General features: G+C 41.7%; 1 protein-coding gene across 2 annotated transcripts in view; it reads right to left on the bottom strand.

Annotated features, from left to right (window-relative positions):
• Positions 1-17494, bottom strand: part of lrig1 (leucine-rich repeats and immunoglobulin-like domains 1) — a 34913-nt gene extending 17419 nt beyond the window's left edge. For both annotated transcript variants that reach the window (XM_029248018.1, XM_018734090.2), the window contains exons 1-3: positions 16308-17494; positions 4209-4280; positions 3070-3144 (exon numbers count right to left, since the gene is read on the bottom strand). In XM_029248018.1, the coding sequence (XP_029103851.1) occupies positions 3070-3144; positions 4209-4280; positions 16308-16513 (353 nt within the window). In that variant the 5' untranslated portion in view covers positions 16514-17494. The remainder of the gene's footprint in view (positions 1-3069; positions 3145-4208; positions 4281-16307) is intronic.
• Positions 17495-18171: the final 677 nt, after the last annotated feature.

Genomic DNA, 18171 nt, shown 5'->3' with positions numbered 1-18171 from the left:
GGTTCTCCATCCATCCCACCTGAGTAAACAGTGATGGGAACTGGCAACGAGGTGGGCGGAACCTGGCCATGGGAGCGGAGGCCACAGGGGAACATGAATTCAAGCCTAAATGGGACATTTGTTCCTGAGTGCCGCTGGGCTGTTGCAATGATGGCCAGTGCATTGAGCTTACGCCAAAATGCGGGGTGGAGAGAAGGTTCAACATCTGTTGACCCTTGCTGGGAAACTCCAACCCTGACGTGATTCTGGATCGGGTTCAGCATTTGGGGCCAGCGTGGGGATTACTTGTTGTTCAACCCATAAAGATAGTCCAGCAAGCAACACCCCAAAATCAGGGAACACAAATCAGCGCTTTTCATCAGACTAGCTCAACCACTGGAATTAAATCCATGACTGATCACTTCGTCTCAACTACACCATGTATAACAGCAATTACACAGAAGTCATAAAATCTCCCAGAACACAGGACAGAGAACAAATCCGTCTCCATTCTTGTGTGACTTCTGCCACCTTTATTGTTTCCCATTGTGGCTATGGGACCAGCTCAGCAACCTCTACTTCTTATCCTTCTCCTGTTCCATCTGTTAATCCTGCAAAAGCTGCACAGCAGGGAGATTAGCAGGTTAACCAGTCCGATGTGCGATTTGGTCATCTGCTTGATGAACTGCAAAATGACCACATCAAAGCACTGTGACTAGATGGGAAAGAGAAGAGAACTTAGTCTGATACCAACTAAAATTGCTCAGTAAAATCCCCACAAAAACTTGGTGAAATCTTCAATTTCTTTTGGGAATTTTTTTAAAGAGGAGTTTTTCCAGCTACAGCATCTCATCTTTGGCCAAATAAAGAAAAAGCCTGTTCCACTGCATGATACACAGGTTCACAAAGGGTCCCAAGGGAAGGAATCATTTAAGCCCTTTTAGGGCATTGTCTCCTCACATAATTCAGAAATACCGGTAACCCTCATTTTTAGCTCTTAAAACTGCAATGAGGTAATTGGTCACAGGGGCCAGCTGTACCTTTAGAGCTGCTTGGTCACTGAGGTCTGTGGACCAGCAAAACTGACTGATATTCTGCAGTAGCAATCTCAGAAGGAAGTTTACAGCTACTGGTCCATTGAAACGATACCACTGCGCTACAGTACAATAAAATGTCCAACCACAGACATTAAAACACCTTGCCTGAAGTGCAACATCAATGGGGACATTGATGTTCCCATCACTTGGATAAGTGGTGTTCTTTTACCATGCTCTTCTTCCCAGTATCAGACTGCTGTTTGTCAGTATTCCAGCCAGTGAAGCAACACTGGAGGAATTCTGCTGGCCGCCCGGAAACCAGGAGGAGGGGACATTGCAGATGGGCCATGACTTGGAGCATACGTCTGTTCTGCAGATGATGTCATCTTGATCTAACACTCTCACCCGCTCCCCACCGCAACTTATTCATGCAAGCCACCTGATTGACAGCAACAGCTGTGGGGTCCAGTCCTTACAGTTGGGCAACTTCAGAGAACCTACTGCCTTCCCATAATGCAACAAACTCACTGTAGTCCATCGCAAAAGGAATAAAACCAATCCTTAAAAAAAAGAAAAAGAAAAAAAAAAAAAAAAACTATTTCTGTATATTGGGTTAAATTTCTAAAACTGATATTAATGGAAGTTTATTTATACATATCTTCACAAACATAAATGTATATATTGCAATGTTATATAAAACCTCATTTATGATGTAAATATTGCATATTTATATTTTTATTAATCAAATTATTCACAGCAAATTTGCTTCATATCCTAAGGTTGATTATCTGAAATCTCCTCAGCTTCAGCACAATTTTAGAACCATTATGCCTTATTAATGAGTGCACAAAATCAAGGAAGTACAGAGTGTCTGTGGTTGGTGTGGATGACATGACTGTGCTAGTGTGTGTTCAGGCAGTGCTTGTGTGTGAAGGAAACCCAAAACTGGCTTGACTGCCTCACCGGTGCCACCCTAAAGAACCACCTTGTTTCCTGTTCAATGAAAAGGCAGAATTCTCTTGGCTGTGGAGGATGAGGCATACAGTCTACATACAGTGGAGGCTCATTTTGGAACATGGGAGCATCAAACAGTCAGACCGCACTCTCCTCTGTGTGAAGTGGAAGAGTTTCAACTGTACTGGATGACCCACACATGTAAGTGGACGAAGTTTCTTAATGCAAATATGGCCACCAGCTTCCACCCAAACAACACACTCCACCACAGACTTAGCAATTTTTACATTCCCAGAAAGCAAAGGACAAATGCTTTAACTTAAACTACAAAAAAAAAAAAAAAAAACACACACCACCACAAAAAACCCATATTACCTTTCCTACCTAAAAACTCAAGCTAAAGAGTCCCGCTCCTCCAAGTGAAATTCCCATTTTAAGCCAGTGCTCCCCATTGACACATATTGTAGCTAGAGGAAGTCCACAGTGCGCAGGTCAATGTTGGAGTCAGAAGACATCTCTCTAACCAATGCCTCCCCAAGACACTGCAAGCCTTCTTCTGTATCTCACTGACTGCTTGTTTCCCCATCCTAAAACTTGTATTGCAAAGTGGCTGGTAGCCTTCTAATTTCCATGGCTGTCCTAGACCTCCCCAAGATCATGAGCTTGGCTTTACTGGCTGAGATAGGTTGCATGCAAAGCAGAGTGGCTGTTCTGTAGCTGAAGTTTTCCCACAGTATGTTCAAATCAGATTGTTTCCTCCACTGTTCCCTCACGCTATTCACAGAGCCAATTAGAACCCTTTCAATGTTCTGAACTCATGTTCAGGTATATTTTTTGGTCAAACTGCTCAAAGCTTAGAGAAAATGCTAGAAAAAAAAGTGAGTTCCTCAAACATGAAGCTCTGTCACTGATTAATTTGCTGTGACTGTAGATAAGAGCAAAGTATACAGTATTTTCAAAGGAAACATTCCTGTCTTCATCACTTTCATAAGCTAGAACAAGTAGTTTCCAGCCCAAGGAATAAAGGCTGAACATCAAAGCATCTGAATATAGCCATTTATTGTGCCACCAATATTTGATGTTACAAATGTGTACTTACAGGTATAGAGAGGCAATGTTTGGAGATGCTGCTCCTAACGATGGAACTGATGTCAACTCATTGTAGCCTAAACGTCTGAAGAGAAAACATAAAGAGGAAATTTAGACATGTCAAACAATGCAGAAAAAATGTCTGAATACTGTCCCATCTTCTAGTGTGATTAAAGCATTTCAAAATCTCAACACTATTTAATGGTGTACTCCTTAATGTTGGACAAAGTGCAACACAGAAACAGAGATTGGACAGGCTCTTCCAAGGGGGAGGGGGGGGACAGAAAAGAGCATTTTTATAAAGAATGAAAGCTAAAAAACGGTAGCAATAATGGTGAGTCAATTGTACAAAAAAATCCAAAATGCAACAAGCCATCATAAGGAAAGAAAAAAAAAAAAAAAAAAAAAAAAGACATCAGCAGTAAATGAGTTGCATGGGCTGCATGTAAGAAAGTCACTGCTACTGATCCCAGACAGGCCCTCTCCTGGTATAAAATATTTACAGCGCAATTTCTGACAGGTGTCAAGTGGCAACAGAGCAAAGCTTAAAATAGAAAAGCCACTTCTTTACCTCCAACTCGTATTGTTTTGAAGCAATGAACACACAGGACGACAGGCCAGGTTTTATACACAATGGATCGAGTGGTCCAGAGAGAGTGCTACAACGTGGTCAAAGATTCAATTGCCTGAGTGCTCATAAATAAATGTGATTACATCGACCTTTATAGGGCTTTTAAAAACGTATCGTTCTCAAAAGGCTGCCAAGGATTCCCCTGGTGAGGGCCATTATGGGGGTCTTAACTAGACACGCCGGACAACCGCACTTCTCAAAACGGACTGGATCTTCCTCTCAGAGGGATCTTATTTAATTAGACAGCGGGTGCATCCCTGTACAGCAGGCAGTCCATTAGAGGCACTTTGAGAAAAAGGGGAAGTGCTTTGTGAAGCAGCATGTTAATGGATTAGTTGTCTATTGTTGATTGATTTGGTTATGAACACAGGCAGTGTGTGTGCATGCGTGCACGCATCTCTGGAACTATGCTGATGCAGTTGAAAAGGAGGGAGTCTATGCATCCCTGTGTCAATGTCTACAGCTTTGTGATGCTTTAAACTCCTCCTGGGTACTTGCTGGGGGTGGGGGATACTCACAGCTCACGCAGATTGGGGAGTGTGGCAAGAGCAGAGGCATCGACTGTCCTCAGCTTGTTGTGGCTCAGGTTTCTGTGCAGGGAGAAAAGAGATCAGAGGGATCAGAAGGGTGACAATTCATCCCCAAGTCTGGCCTCTCCTTCAGGAAAAGACCAATAGGGCTGTTTTTCTGGACAGTAGAACTAGTTGTAGACAGTCTGTACAGTAAAATGCCTTTCATGATAAAGAGAACCACCACACCACAAACCCACATGCAAACTAAAACCTTAACCTCTCCAACAAATTCCAGAGAGGCCACTGTTATACTTCCCAAAAGCTATGTGGGAGCAACATAACATGATGGGAGTACACCATCATGAAAGCATGCAGATACACAATGAAGCTGTTCCGCTGTAATAATACAGATGCTGGTAGGGACAAGTTTCATGGAAGAACACACCAGCCTCCTGCAGCAACCCCCTGGAACACTCATTAAACCCCTTTTTGATGGGGAAGGGGCATGGGGGTACCAATCAATACAGGCCCAGCAGCAGTACGTATCAGTTTTTCTGAACTCAAAAGGTATTTGTCTCTATGAAAGCCATCTGCAGTTTAGAACAGCACATTTAACAACCGAGTCTATATTCATTGTTTAACTGGAATTAAACAGCAATTTATCAAGAGATGCGTTAGTGCCAAAACACAGGGTCCTACCCAAAGCACATCCCTGGAGCACACAGGGTTTGTGTCCCCACAAAGGCGTGGACACAGGCTCTGCACGTTATAGCCCTTATAGGAGAATATATTATGTGACAGTCGTCAGTTTTCCCTCCAGCTTAAAACTGTCCATTTCATTCCGGCTCACAGCTGTTCAGAACAATGGGTTATTCTACATTCATTATTCATCATGTTTCATATACAGGTTTCCTTTGGGGTGAGTGACACCCCTGTAGCTCTGACACAGGAGTCTCTTGACTTCCCCACCCTCCCCGAGTTATGCTCCTTGGAGGAAACAACAGCGCAGGCTAGTATGTGGCAAATGCTAAGATCATGCAGTACATCACTGACTACTCAAAGCATTCCCAAAAAAAACAGCTTGCCTTCAAAGACCTATGAGCTGTGTGAGGTCCCACTCTGACCCATAAAAGCACAGGGGAAGAAAAAAAAAAACTGTAAACCACTAAATTAATGACAAGTTCAGTAAACAGGACTGTGTATGGTGTTAGCTTTATTCAAGCATCTCTGGAAAAGGCCTATGGATCTTCTGTGTCCTCGTAAATGCTGAGATCGACCTCCTCGTGCCCCCTGACTCTACCCCTGCCTGTCACCAGGCACTTTCCCCCACAATGTCACAACACAGCTTTTCACTGTTCGGCAACAAGGGCAGCTCACAGAAGAGCAGAGATCAGGATTCCTGGGCTGGACTGTTGAAAGATAGGACTCTTGCTCTTGAGCCTGATGAGCTTCGGCTACCTGCCGCACCACATTCCTCCTACGGCTCAGCTACCCCCTCCCTTAGGCCCTCTGGCAGCTGGTCTGCTTTGTTATACCAGTTTTTTTCTCCAAAGAGACTTACCATTATTTACCCATTTACACAACTGGGTCTTTTTTACTGTATCAATTCAGGGTAAGCAGCCTTCTCAAAGGTACTATAAGGGGAGGTGGGATTTGAACCACTACGCTAACTGCTGCTCTTTGAAACATACTCAAACTATCGTTCCTGTATCAGTGAATAAACCAGCATTATATATATAAAGAAAATTATGTATAGGCATTTTCTGCAATGTGTGCCCAGACAGGCCCAAAAGGCAGCAAGAAGTTAAGACAAAGGTGGCAATGAGCACAGGAAAGTGTAACGCCCCCTACTAGTGCTTCTGCTGGATTAGATAACGGCCGAGTGTGATTTTCCCTGCTGCAACCACCCACAACATCTTCCAAATACCACAAGAGGGAAAAATGGTGGCCTTGTTACAAAGGGGACAATTACCAAAATTACAGTGGAGTAAAGTGAAAAATTACCATCTTTCCATTGCACACTGGCTGTGCTGTAGGCCATGGAATGGCTGCTGTGCTGAGTTGTGATGAATTGCCATAATCGCTGCAAGTGTTTAACAAGCTCATGATGGGCATAAACAGCAGCTAAGGCAACCAGGCTCTTCTGCTCTTAAATGTAGTCAAGCCACCAGAGCTAACTGGTTTACTAAGGAGGAAGAAGACATATAATGCATTTCTAGGGGAACCATCTGAATGAGGCAGCTAATCTCATTTTATGTCTGCATTTATTCTACAGGACCTGCTGGACTACACAATACACTAATAAGCATTGAACTCTGCTAGGTAAATTAAAAAAAAACACATCAACTAAGACACTTGTATGCTCTTCCTGGAATGCAATCACAAGGCCTCAAGGAGAACAACCAATTCCTAACTATTAAGGGTCTGGTCTGAAAAACTGATCAATCTCGACAAACTACTTGTTTTCAGTCTTGGAGTGGAAGGACAAAGCTAATAGCTATTCAACTGGTTGGGGACAGTTCAGGCAGCAGATCGGTATCCAAGGCTTGTGCATGTGAGCAACACAGTTCATTCCTTGCCAAAGTCAATCCATATTTATATTACACAGGGTATATAAAGATCAACGCTAGTCACATCTGATAAACAGCAGACCTCAGTGTCCCTCTCCTCAGAGCAGAAAGATGACAAGCTAGAGGCCATGCTGAAGAAGGGCAAGCACTATGCACCCTGGTCCTAGAAAACACTGATTAGGGACCATTAAAGCACACAGACTTTCCCCTTTATCGCAGCAGGAAGGAAAAGGCCCTCCTCTCTCTGTATCCAGAGTTGTCTCCGGCAGTAACGGGCCAACGAAATTTGCTGTTTGCACAGCTTTGATTTTTCTTCCATTCAACTTGATCTTGAAACCCTTATCAGGCATTTAATTCTGATTAACACCTACTGTATGAACCTCAGGCTGATAACTTTCACCCACAAAGATTATTCTGTAGCCTGCAGAAGTGGGCCATTACTAGAGCACAGAAGACTTAAGTGATTGAACAAAAAGTCACTACATGAAAACTATGAATGAAAACCTCAGGCTATTCTTATTAGTTTGGCCAACTCTGAGAAAGGAAACGTGTCATCTTGTACAGTAATTCTAGACACACATCAAGGATTCCAGCAATTGAATTACAAAGATGAGACTAATTTTCAGCTACATAAAATTGCAAAGAAGCTTGTACCATTAGTTGACCAAATCAAGAACTGAAACTATTGTGTAAAAGAAACAGAGCACTTTGGCACTTTTTGTGGCCTCAAAACAAATATATACTGAAATAAAAAAAGATTTTCTTCTTTTAAGTTGAACTTTCCAGCCTCAACATGTGGGTCTTTTTTGTGACTTTTTGGGTGGATTGTGAATTCCACACCTTGCTAACAACAATGCCACCTATCTCGAGTTGCTACAAGCACCAGGCCTTGTTGAACATTAAGCAATGGTGTGGGAACCAGCTTCTTTAAACTTGTCTAGCCTACCTACAACACTGGCAAAGTGTCACTTACAAATGTATCATATTACTGGTTTTCCACATATTAAAATGATGAGGTCAACCAGAAAGGAACTAATTTGCCAAGTAATGCAGCAGTCTATCCTCCTGTATGTGCTAGGTGAAGAATTTGAAAGTTCATGACTCCTTTGACTCCCTACAGGAATGAAAGGCAAGTCACAAGGAATTCACTTTACACACAATTATTTCAAAAACACCTACTGAATTAAAGCATTTTTTGCAACAGAAATTCAAATGTCTTATAAACTGACTGAAATCAGATTAGAAACCCTTTACAATAAGCCAAAATAAATAAAACTTCACCAAGATAGCAATGAAATGATTTAGGGCCCTAGAGAGAGGGGGGAGAGGGGGAAAGAAGGGGGGGAAAAAAAAAAAAAAAAAAAAAAAAAACCTTCAGCAATATTTACCAAAGAACACAGACTTTCTAGTCTGGACCAATACCCTTTATTAAATGACAATTCATTAGGAAAATAACTAATGAGTATTTTTTAGCTATTCTCCTTCCTGTTTGAAAGGAACTCTTAATTTCCCATTAATGTTCATTTTGTTTGCATTGTTTGAAAACTTGAAGGTTCAGATAACCTGCTCCTACTGTTAGCACCAGTTGTCAAACGAAGACATTTGTCCAGCAGAGATGCACTTCTATTAACAGAACTGTGATGTGAATTTATATACAAAAACAGCATCACCCATTCTGAGGGGTATTCGCTTCAGTCCCCTTCAGCCTGAAGTAAACACTTGTGTTTAATGTAACATGAAGAATGTGGGGAAAGTTCTTTTCACTAGCTTGTGTCATCATGGCCATGATGCAAATTCAAACCTAGGCTGATGTGTGCATCCCTTCTGCAAACAACTACTGTTCATTTGTTTTTTTTTTTTTTTTTTGTCATTTACATACAGCTTCCTAGGTCTTATGTTTTCCCACCAAACTGGAGGTAAGCCTTTCTTCTGAAACAATGAAGGAAAAAAACACAAGTCATTTTGCCTTAGTGTCCCACTGAACTGAGGGGGGTAAGCATTAAAACATTTCACACACACACATTTTCAGAACCGCTTGTCCCATATAGCAAACAAAACATCTAACAAACTGGTAAAGAGTGAATAGATACTGAAGGATCCAAACATGATATTTTCACAATATCTTATCGGCTTGATCTTTTTTTTTTTTTAACCTGAAAATGTTGAGGCATCTGACAGCTACCTTATCTGCAGCAAACCCAGAAATGACCCGAAAATAAATTAAAAGCTGCTTGATATGCATCATAGCATATAATCCATAGCTAGTGATTTTTCAGGGGATCAGACTGAATATTTTTGTAGAGTTATTAAAAGTTACATCAAAATGATTTCTTTGTAGACACTAGGTTAGTGTCTTAAACAGGGTCATTGCAGGTGAATGCTCAGGAAAATCTAAACATGTAAAAGTTGTAGCTTTCCACACTATGGAAAATGTGATTTACATTAGTACCCATATGCTACAGATGTGATGAGTTATACATTACTCCAGGTTCTGTCCCCAATCGAGCTTTCCCCTTTAAGCTATCACAAGTGAGTCACCCATACCCACAACAGATGCACTGGACTGCTCAGGTTCTGAAACAGCCTGTAGGGCTTAATCTTGCCCTTTCCCCACACCCACCAACCTCCTTCACCCAGAATGACCCACAGCCTGCCAATCCTTTGACTTGTGGACAGCGAGCAAGTGCTTCACACCTCCCTACTGTAAACCTGCCGAGAGCAATTACTCTCCCTTTCTCTGGATGGGTAAGCCCAGTGTATGCAGTCTAACTTCATTCAGATGACCAGCTGCAGCAAAGCTGCATTTTTATAAAATGACAAAAACTAAAAGAATTCCTCCCCATTCCATGCTGGAAATATAGGTAACAGCCCAATTTAGGACTCAACAGCCACTATAAATCTGTGCCCAGAGAGAAAATAAACAGTGCTAAGTGACAGCTGAAGCAAAGCAGTCATGTGATCAGCTCTTATTTTTCTGCTCCCACTTATATTGCTCAAGATTTACTTGAGATGACAACAAGAGCAGCGATCTCTTTTCATATCACTGAGCTAATGATGTGTAACTTCTACAGTCAATGAAATGATAATGTGAAAGAACGGAACAAAACTTGGTACTTTGATAACTATGCTCTAAACCAAACTAACACTGGACCTCAACAACACTGAACTTAGTGACTTAACTGTATATCTTTATGCCTATTTTCAGCTTTAAAATAAATTTTTGAACTGGGAGACTGGTTCATGTCAAGGGGAGGTGGAGATTGTGTTACCATCTCATGTTCACCTACAACTGAGGTGCAAAAGTACAATGCAGACTTTTCAGCTCTATGACCCAAGAGAACAAAAACAGGATTAATGGACAGATCCAGAAAAGTCAATTAAAATAGTCACATATGATCTTGGAGCCTCAGAGGTTTTTCACTTCTGTTTCCAAGTCCATAGAATTGCCTCTTCTTTTCACAGCCTCATTTCCAAACTCTGGACAAATGACAGACTTCCAATGTCATTGAAATCAGCCACCATGAATAATGCTGACACCAAACTAGCTCACAGGTTATAAAAATATATACATCATACATCATGACACTTTTGCTGCTCACTGTAGGTTGAATAGATAAAGGTCATTGCTAGAAGCTTCTAACAATGATAAAAAAATCCCTGATAAAGAGCACGAACTTTGGCCTTCTGATGTGTGAAATGATGTCAGCGATAGCCTTTTATGACACTGTCAGAAGGTACTTGCTTCTTTAATGCCTCCCAGTCTAAACAGTAATAAAGCAGTCAAAAAATAACCTCCCATCAATCACCCACCAGCAATGACATCCTGGAGAGGCCTGTGTCCTCACACTGTACGCATTTCTTAGCCCTTCCTGTAACAAACATTTATAGCTGAGCAACGGCACCGGAGAACTAAGCTTCAGCAGTACCTAGGAAATTAATTTAGATGGTCACTATGGCTAGGCCAATGAGGTAAGCAGCTTTAAAGTTTACTTAAAAAAAAATAAAAAATAAAAAACCATGCAAAACAGGACAGCAAAAAGTGCTGGCTTAAACAATACCCAGACCACATTTTCTGAAATAAACGAGAAGTTGTTTATGTAAATTTAGTTCCAGACAGGCAAGGCACAAAACCGGGGCACAGCAACAGAAGCCAAGAGGCTTTAGACAGTAGAGGAGTAGAGAGAAAGAGCAGAATGCTCCAGGCTCTCAGACACTGCAGCCACAGAGAACAGAAAGCAAATTCCTGTCTTCAATAGAATCATTTTACACCATGTCTACTTTAAATTACCAGCCGGGATCCCCACCATTTAAGATCAAAAAGTTTCATTTTACATGGTAAAGGACCTGTTTGCATTTTCTTTTGGCAAATATGATTCTGTACACTTTGAAAATTGCAATTACCCCTACTAAACGGACATTTTTCGTTGAATAAATTAATCATACAGTAATTGAGAAACAAAAAAGGAGGAGAACTAATCAACTTAATTGTGCATGTTCTGCAGGAACATCATCCTTTGCCTTCTAACTACACCATGGTTCATGGAGAAAGCAGAGGTCAGCAGGGTTTACAGAACACCCAGGCCTGATTGGTCTGTGTTTGGTCCCCAGCTGCAAGACTGCCAGCTCGAACAGAACTCCAGCCAGTCTGGTGCAACACACTACCTCTGCAACCCTTTGTCTTTTTGCTAATGGCTTTCCCAGATTTCAAAACTCTTACCAGATGTACAGAAATGCACAGATGATTCATCTACCCAAAGTTCTTTACAGACACCCGATTAAACAAAAGAAAAGGCTTTGAGCTCCAATCTATCCATCGAAGGGGGGAAGACACCTTTTGTTTTCAATTACTAGATTCTTCTGGAATGTCGTTTTCTGGCACACATCTACTCAGGCTATATACCAGAACTGTGCATTCTCTTTTTAAGCATTCAACAGAGTACACATCCAGAAACTCAACTCTCATCAACAACTTGAAAGTTTCATTGCATAAGCATGTCTTGTGTACAGACCCATCTTAAGAAAATTACCTTAAACAAGTTCATATTAAAGGGCAGGCTGTGGCACAATACCCTATTTTTGCTTAGGGCCAAAAACCCAGGTAGCAATATCTAGCAAAACTCAAAAAACAAAGAGTCTTCAGTAAAAATCAACATGGTCACAAACCAAAGAAAAAAACCCTACTCAAGTTTCTTAGGTTAATTTCATAACAGTAACAAAATAAGAATAAAATCAATCGTTTCAGAAGCACCCTCAAAGCTGATAAGCATGTATCTCCAGATTATCCCACAGAGGTTCGGGCAGTTGTTGAGATAAGGGTACCTGCATGTGTCACTGCATCAGACGGACTCAGTCCAAACATGGGTAGTCTTTGGGACATGATAATTAAAGAACTAAATACCGCAGATTATTTTAAACCATTTATCTTAAGCAAAATTATTTTGTCATGACTTGCAAAGCTTCAAGTTTCAGTATGTTCCCCAGAAAATTTGCATTCCTTCGTTGAATTCAGATTATCCCTCTAAGGGACCTGGAAAGAACTTCTGTAACGGCATTGCCTCTATTCCTCGACACGCCGAGAGCTTCTCCGACGGTTTTCCCACCATAGCCATGAGACTTCTGATGCATGTTGGGGGGGGGCACCAGAGCATGCAGCAGACCATGACATTGACAAAACAGTTCCAGGCGAGCGGTCTGAGGCAGGCACGCCCCGAACCCACAGCCTCCCACCCAGCAACAGCCGCCAACAAACCGAGCTTCCTGTGGGGAGATTTAGGGTTGAAGTGTGGGGCTGGCACCCTCCATTGAGGGTATACTGGGAAAAGGGTCTAGCTCATCAGCATTATACTGCAGGGAAAGAATTGGTGCTTGCAAATTCTTACCACTGTGCACCAGCCACCAGATTATTCAGGAAACAATCAAGGAAGTCCTGATGGGGCTGATTTAACTTCCTTCTTCCAATGCCACTCCACCATAACTCAGAGCAGCAGCACCCTAGAAGGTTTCCAAAAATAAATTTTCCTCACACCACAGGTTAAGAGTATCAACTGAATTGATTTTTACTCAATAAACACTGTTTCCTATGGGAGAAAGGGAGGGGAAAAGAAACTGTGGGGGGGCTGTCAATTGAAACAACTTTCGGCTGCCCATCCTCCCTGCACATGCAAAAAATTTCAGTGAAAAGGACAAAGTTCAAACTTGTTCCATTAACCCTCACATGCCACATCTATTCCACTGACTTTTACAATATCATGCTTATCAGAGTTACAAAAATGCATAATAAACACAACTACAAACAAAACAGCACAAATATGATTATTTCAGAGACCTACAAACTCCTGTTTTATCAAACGGACTCCCGTTCTATGTGTAAATGTTCCCACAAAATATAATGAATTTGATTGCATTACTCTTGCTCAAACTGAATTTGACTTTTTATAAAAAGACTGGTGAAGAAGATTTGGCCCGATATGTTTTGCCCAGTTCAAAAATGTTCTCACTAAATTGCTGGCATTACAGCTTTTTAAAATCCATTTATTCCCCCTCTGGTTCAGTCTTGGCCAAATGCACTAACATCCACTGCCTTCCTAACATACCCCCTCCAGCTGTGGTATCACAGGGGAACTGTAAAAACAGGAACAGAGCACACAGGGTATTTTCACAAGTGGAAGGCATTAAGTCCTGATTTCTGACAAACGCTTCATCTGGACAGTCTCATCAGAAAGCATTTTTACCTCCTCCAATTAATATGTTTCATATGAACACCAAGTACTGGTGCTTGCACCTTAAACACCATCCTTGATACTGTAATCAATTTCAGCACTAAACTAATGTGCAGAAACCAAGATATGTCAACATTAAGATCAAATATGGGACTAAGTCAGATTACTTTTTCTCTATAATTAGCATTTAATGAAAACCAGTCATCCCAGTACATATGGTGCCGAGAAGGGGAAATGTCAGCATGTTTTCACTAACGCGAGGCATAAATATCCCTTCAGTCACAAGGGTCGACTCTGCTGAAGCTACCAGTGCTAAACATAACAGGGACACTTTATTCCCTTCAATAATTTGCCTGGCAAAATGTCAAGGGTTCCCGGTGGTACTGGGAGACAAATACAGCCAAGGTGGGCTGGACATTGGCTGGCCTTCATATAACCAGGACTAAAATAGGATGCGGGCAAAAACGTTCTTATCCTGGTAAATTGGCCAACTCTTGGGGGCAGCTGGTAACATACCAGTTAGAGCTGCTGCCTTTCAATGCAAAGGTCACAGGTTTGAATCCCAGCTGCAGTACCCAAGTACTTACCGTAAATTGCGCCAGTGAAATTACTCAGCTGTATAAAAGAGTAAATAATTGTTGGCAGAGTAACATTATAAGTCGCTTTGGAGAAAGAAAGAAAAAAAGAATCTGCTAAACTAATAAATTTCTTCCATTTCTGCACTACTTAGAAGTAGGTCTGTTCCTCCAAATAGTGTAAAAAGAAAAAGGAAACAGAAATTCTGTGCATTCTGACACAGAAAGAAAAAGATGTGGGTTTTCTAATGGCATTCCAATGACACAAAGCTATTTGATCATAAACTAGGCTATACTTTAGCTCTATAGAAAGTCATTGCACTGACCTGCTCTATTCATCTTGTTCACTCCTTCATGTCACAGTGTGTGCTATAAACTTTTATATGCTGGCTTTTGAAGTGCAGCAGGCAGAAAAGATGCCAGCTAACAAATGAGTAACTCCCGGTGGGGGCAACCCTGCCTCTGCAAACTGACAAGCCCACACAGATGAATATACCATTCTTTTCCCAAAGTTCAAGCAATATCCTTTAACCAAATACCTTACAGAGATGTTTCAAAGAGGCTGATGATTCCTCTGTCCTATGTTGAACTACATATTTTCTTAAATTCTGATGAATCGCAATGCTGATGTCTTTTACATTTTACAAATCTACTGGACATACTGTCAAATTAGAGAACCTTGTTTCCCTGCTATGGTGCTTGACAGAAATGTTTCAGCACATGCCTAGAATGACCTTGTGTTCAAAATTACAGGCAACATTTATGTAAGAACTCTAAACATAGATAAGTGGTGGTTTATTGCAAAAAAAAAAAACTGAGTAACAAAAAATTTGGTTTAAGCAGTACTTGTTATTTTGATGAGGCAGAAGACAGCAGTTAGGGCTTTGCCATGCAACCTAAACTTTGCATATCATTGCATTGCTGATTAAGTCTTTGAACATTGTATGTCACCTTGGACAAAGATATAACATAAGAAAAGGTTAACAATAATAATCTCTGTGGATTTTTAGCAGTTATGATGCTATTTCCCATGTGAAACAATGCCAATTTGAACTTGTATAGGGCTCATGACTTCACACTGTACTTACACAAAGGACTTAATCCCCAGTTTGGGGACATCCCTCACCTCCCAGGGGGACACTAACAGCCTCCAAGGCAAAAGACTAGACCTCCCCATGTCTTAATACAAAGTACTGAAAAAGGATGTTTTGTTGTCACAATGACAGACGTGTAAAGTCACTGGGCACATATTTATACAAGCCACCATGACAGTCTACTAAATATGGAAAAAGTACATTAATTTCTTTTTTTATGTAATCTGAATTGCATGAAGTTGCTTCTCCAGCTGGAAGAAATACATTTACAAATGTTTCCAGTTTCTAGGAGGACCTTAGGAGAAAATCTGAATTCAAATTTGGGAAAACACTCCATGTGTTTCATTTGAAAAAAGGAAAACTGGATGCAAATTTCTGAACTTAAAAATAGGGAATGAAGGGACAACGGCTGCCAGCCAAAGGGCCACGCAGCGCACTGTCTTCAAGAGTGTTCTTGAATGTTTTGCCATTTCTACACAAATCCTAACAGGCTAAATGGTATGAGGCACACCAAACCAACAAGGTGAATCTGTAAATATAACTAGTAAACCAACACACTTCACACACTGCCTTCCAGAAATTTCCCCAAAGCTGTCATTTTTGTCAAGGCAGAGTTGGGGGTACTTTTCCCTAACTAACCCAAACTCCTCGAGTGTCCATATCTGTTAGAAGGAAAAAAAAAAAAAAAAAAAAAAATTAACACACGAGGTATAATAGTAAATGCAAAAAAAAAATGAATTCGACTGTTTGTCGTAACCTTCTTCAAGGTCTTGTCACCTGATATCTCAGGCACAGTGCAGAGTAGTCTCTGCCTTAATCTAATACTTTTTTTCCATTCTTTATTAAAGAAGTAAAACCTGTCAAGTGTTGCATCGATAGATACGATAAAAGATAATGCGTCATATCTATAATAACGTAAGACTTAGTTTGAAATATCGCCTCAGAGTTGGTGTTTGCAGCTGCTCAGCACGAGACGACAGGCTGTCCTGTCCACTTCTGGCGTTTTCTTTGTGAAATATTGACGATAATTAAAACTGTCCTCGGCACCGAGCGACAGCCCAGACGGCCGTTAGCGATCTCTCCGAGCTATTTTATGGTGTGTTTTGCCAAGTTTCGCGTTTATTTGCGCTTTTCAAGAGTAACTTACAGGCTGACGGTGTGCGCCGGCAGGTCCCGCGGGATGTCGGTGAGCCCCGCGCCGCTGCAGTCCACCACAGAGCTCGCGCTGCACGAGCAGTTCGCGGCACAGCTCGCCCCGGACGCCGGCGCGCGCCCCGCGCACAGCTCGAGGGGCAAAATCAAATAAAAGACACAGTAAGACAGCGGTCCCATCAGTCCCCGCCGCGCCGCCATTTTGTATCCAGCTTTATTAGCGCGATCGGACGGCTCTGATTTACTCCTTATTTCCCAACAACGCTTCTTTACTCCGTCGCCCTTTTAACAAAGCCCCTTATTGTTACTTCGGGTGTTCGCATGGTGAGGCCATGGAGCGGCTTTTACAAGTTTTCTTTTTTTTGGTCACGGCCTCGTTAACTCAAGGTGAGCTGCGGTTATCGGCAGCGGCTCGTCCCGCCTGAGCGACGGCCCGCCGTACCGTATCGGACCGGACCCGACCCGGGTTACCGAGCAGTTAAAGTTTTCCTTAAAAGGTCGGGATAGGGGGTGTCAGACTGTCCACAAGACGAACGTGTCGATCCGACAAGGACTGTCTTGTCTTGTCCTTTCACGCTTATTAAAAGACAAAAAAAAAAAAATGCTTCTTAAAATGAACAAACTTGTTCACAGCAAAACTTTTTTTCTTGTGCATGAGAAACAGAAGAGTAGAAACTTCTTTACAACTTTCCACCTCTTGTCTAGTTGCGCGTTTTCTTTTAACACGCAATGAACATGTGTTGCAGCACAATTATATCTGGAAAAAAAGAAGAACTTTCGGAAAAGAAAAAACTTTGTCCAGTGTTTACAAATGCACTTATTGGAATTTTGCTCCCTTTCTGCACTATGCAAAGTTTCTCTAAGGACAAAGTTAGAAATCAAAAAGAAAAATAGTCTTTTTCCAAAAAACGCTGCCTTCCAGGCGGCTGTATGCACACGCAGATGAGACACCTTCCGAGCTCTAACTTCACAGCACACACGCCTCTATCATCTCCTCTTGCTGCAAGATCCTCCCGATTTCTTATCGGATGCGCTCCACTGCCGGCATATCCGTGCGGTCCGATTATTAAACTCAAAGTGACCGCGCTCAGATCGTATCCACCATAACACTTTTCTTTCTTTTACCATTACTTTCTCTTTTTTTCTCCCCCCCAGTGCGATCGCTCCCGAAACCCCACGCTGGATGCGCTACAGCCTGTAAGTCCCTCCCACCACCTCTTATTATTGGCTCGCGGTTTTTGAGAGGCTTCAATACCCTCCATCCCATTGGTGGCTGTGGATTTCTCGAGCGCCGTAATGTTCTGTGGCCAATGAGCAGCTGTCAGTCACAACCGGCTGGCTCCACCCATCTTTCTCACTCCGGGCGTGAAGCCGCTCCGCCTCCTCTCACTCTCGCCGTGCGTTAAAGGGATGTCGCTGGGAATCGGGCGCCGGTCGCCGCACAACCACTAACGTTTCATTTTAGTTTTTAATAACGCAAAATATGGTACTGTTACACAATTTCGTAGCTATTCTCAAACCACACATCTTAACCGTGACCTTCAATCCCTTGTATTTAAGACAGGCCACACTGTTACACTATAAATTTTTATTAGATTATAAAGTTATTTGCCGAGTTATAAACGTGAAGTGCGTTTCTTCAATTCTATAAAATTGCACCTGTGTCGGTGATTTAAGCTTCAATTTTATTCGTTTTTGGCACAGTAACTAAGGGCTAGATGCAGAACTGAATTAAAATTGCAATGTGTGTTTTTGATATTCTTTACATTTAACCATGTAAAACAAGTTATTTTCTTGTTCTTATTTCTGCTCTTTAATACAGATTAAATTAAACTGAATTGTCATCCTGCTAGTTTTCA

This window comes from Scleropages formosus, chromosome 22 (assembly GCF_900964775.1).
Source record: "Scleropages formosus chromosome 22, fSclFor1.1, whole genome shotgun sequence".
Lineage (NCBI taxonomy): Eukaryota > Metazoa > Chordata > Actinopteri > Osteoglossiformes > Osteoglossidae > Scleropages > Scleropages formosus.
This window is presented reverse-complemented; position numbering and strand designations above follow the sequence as displayed.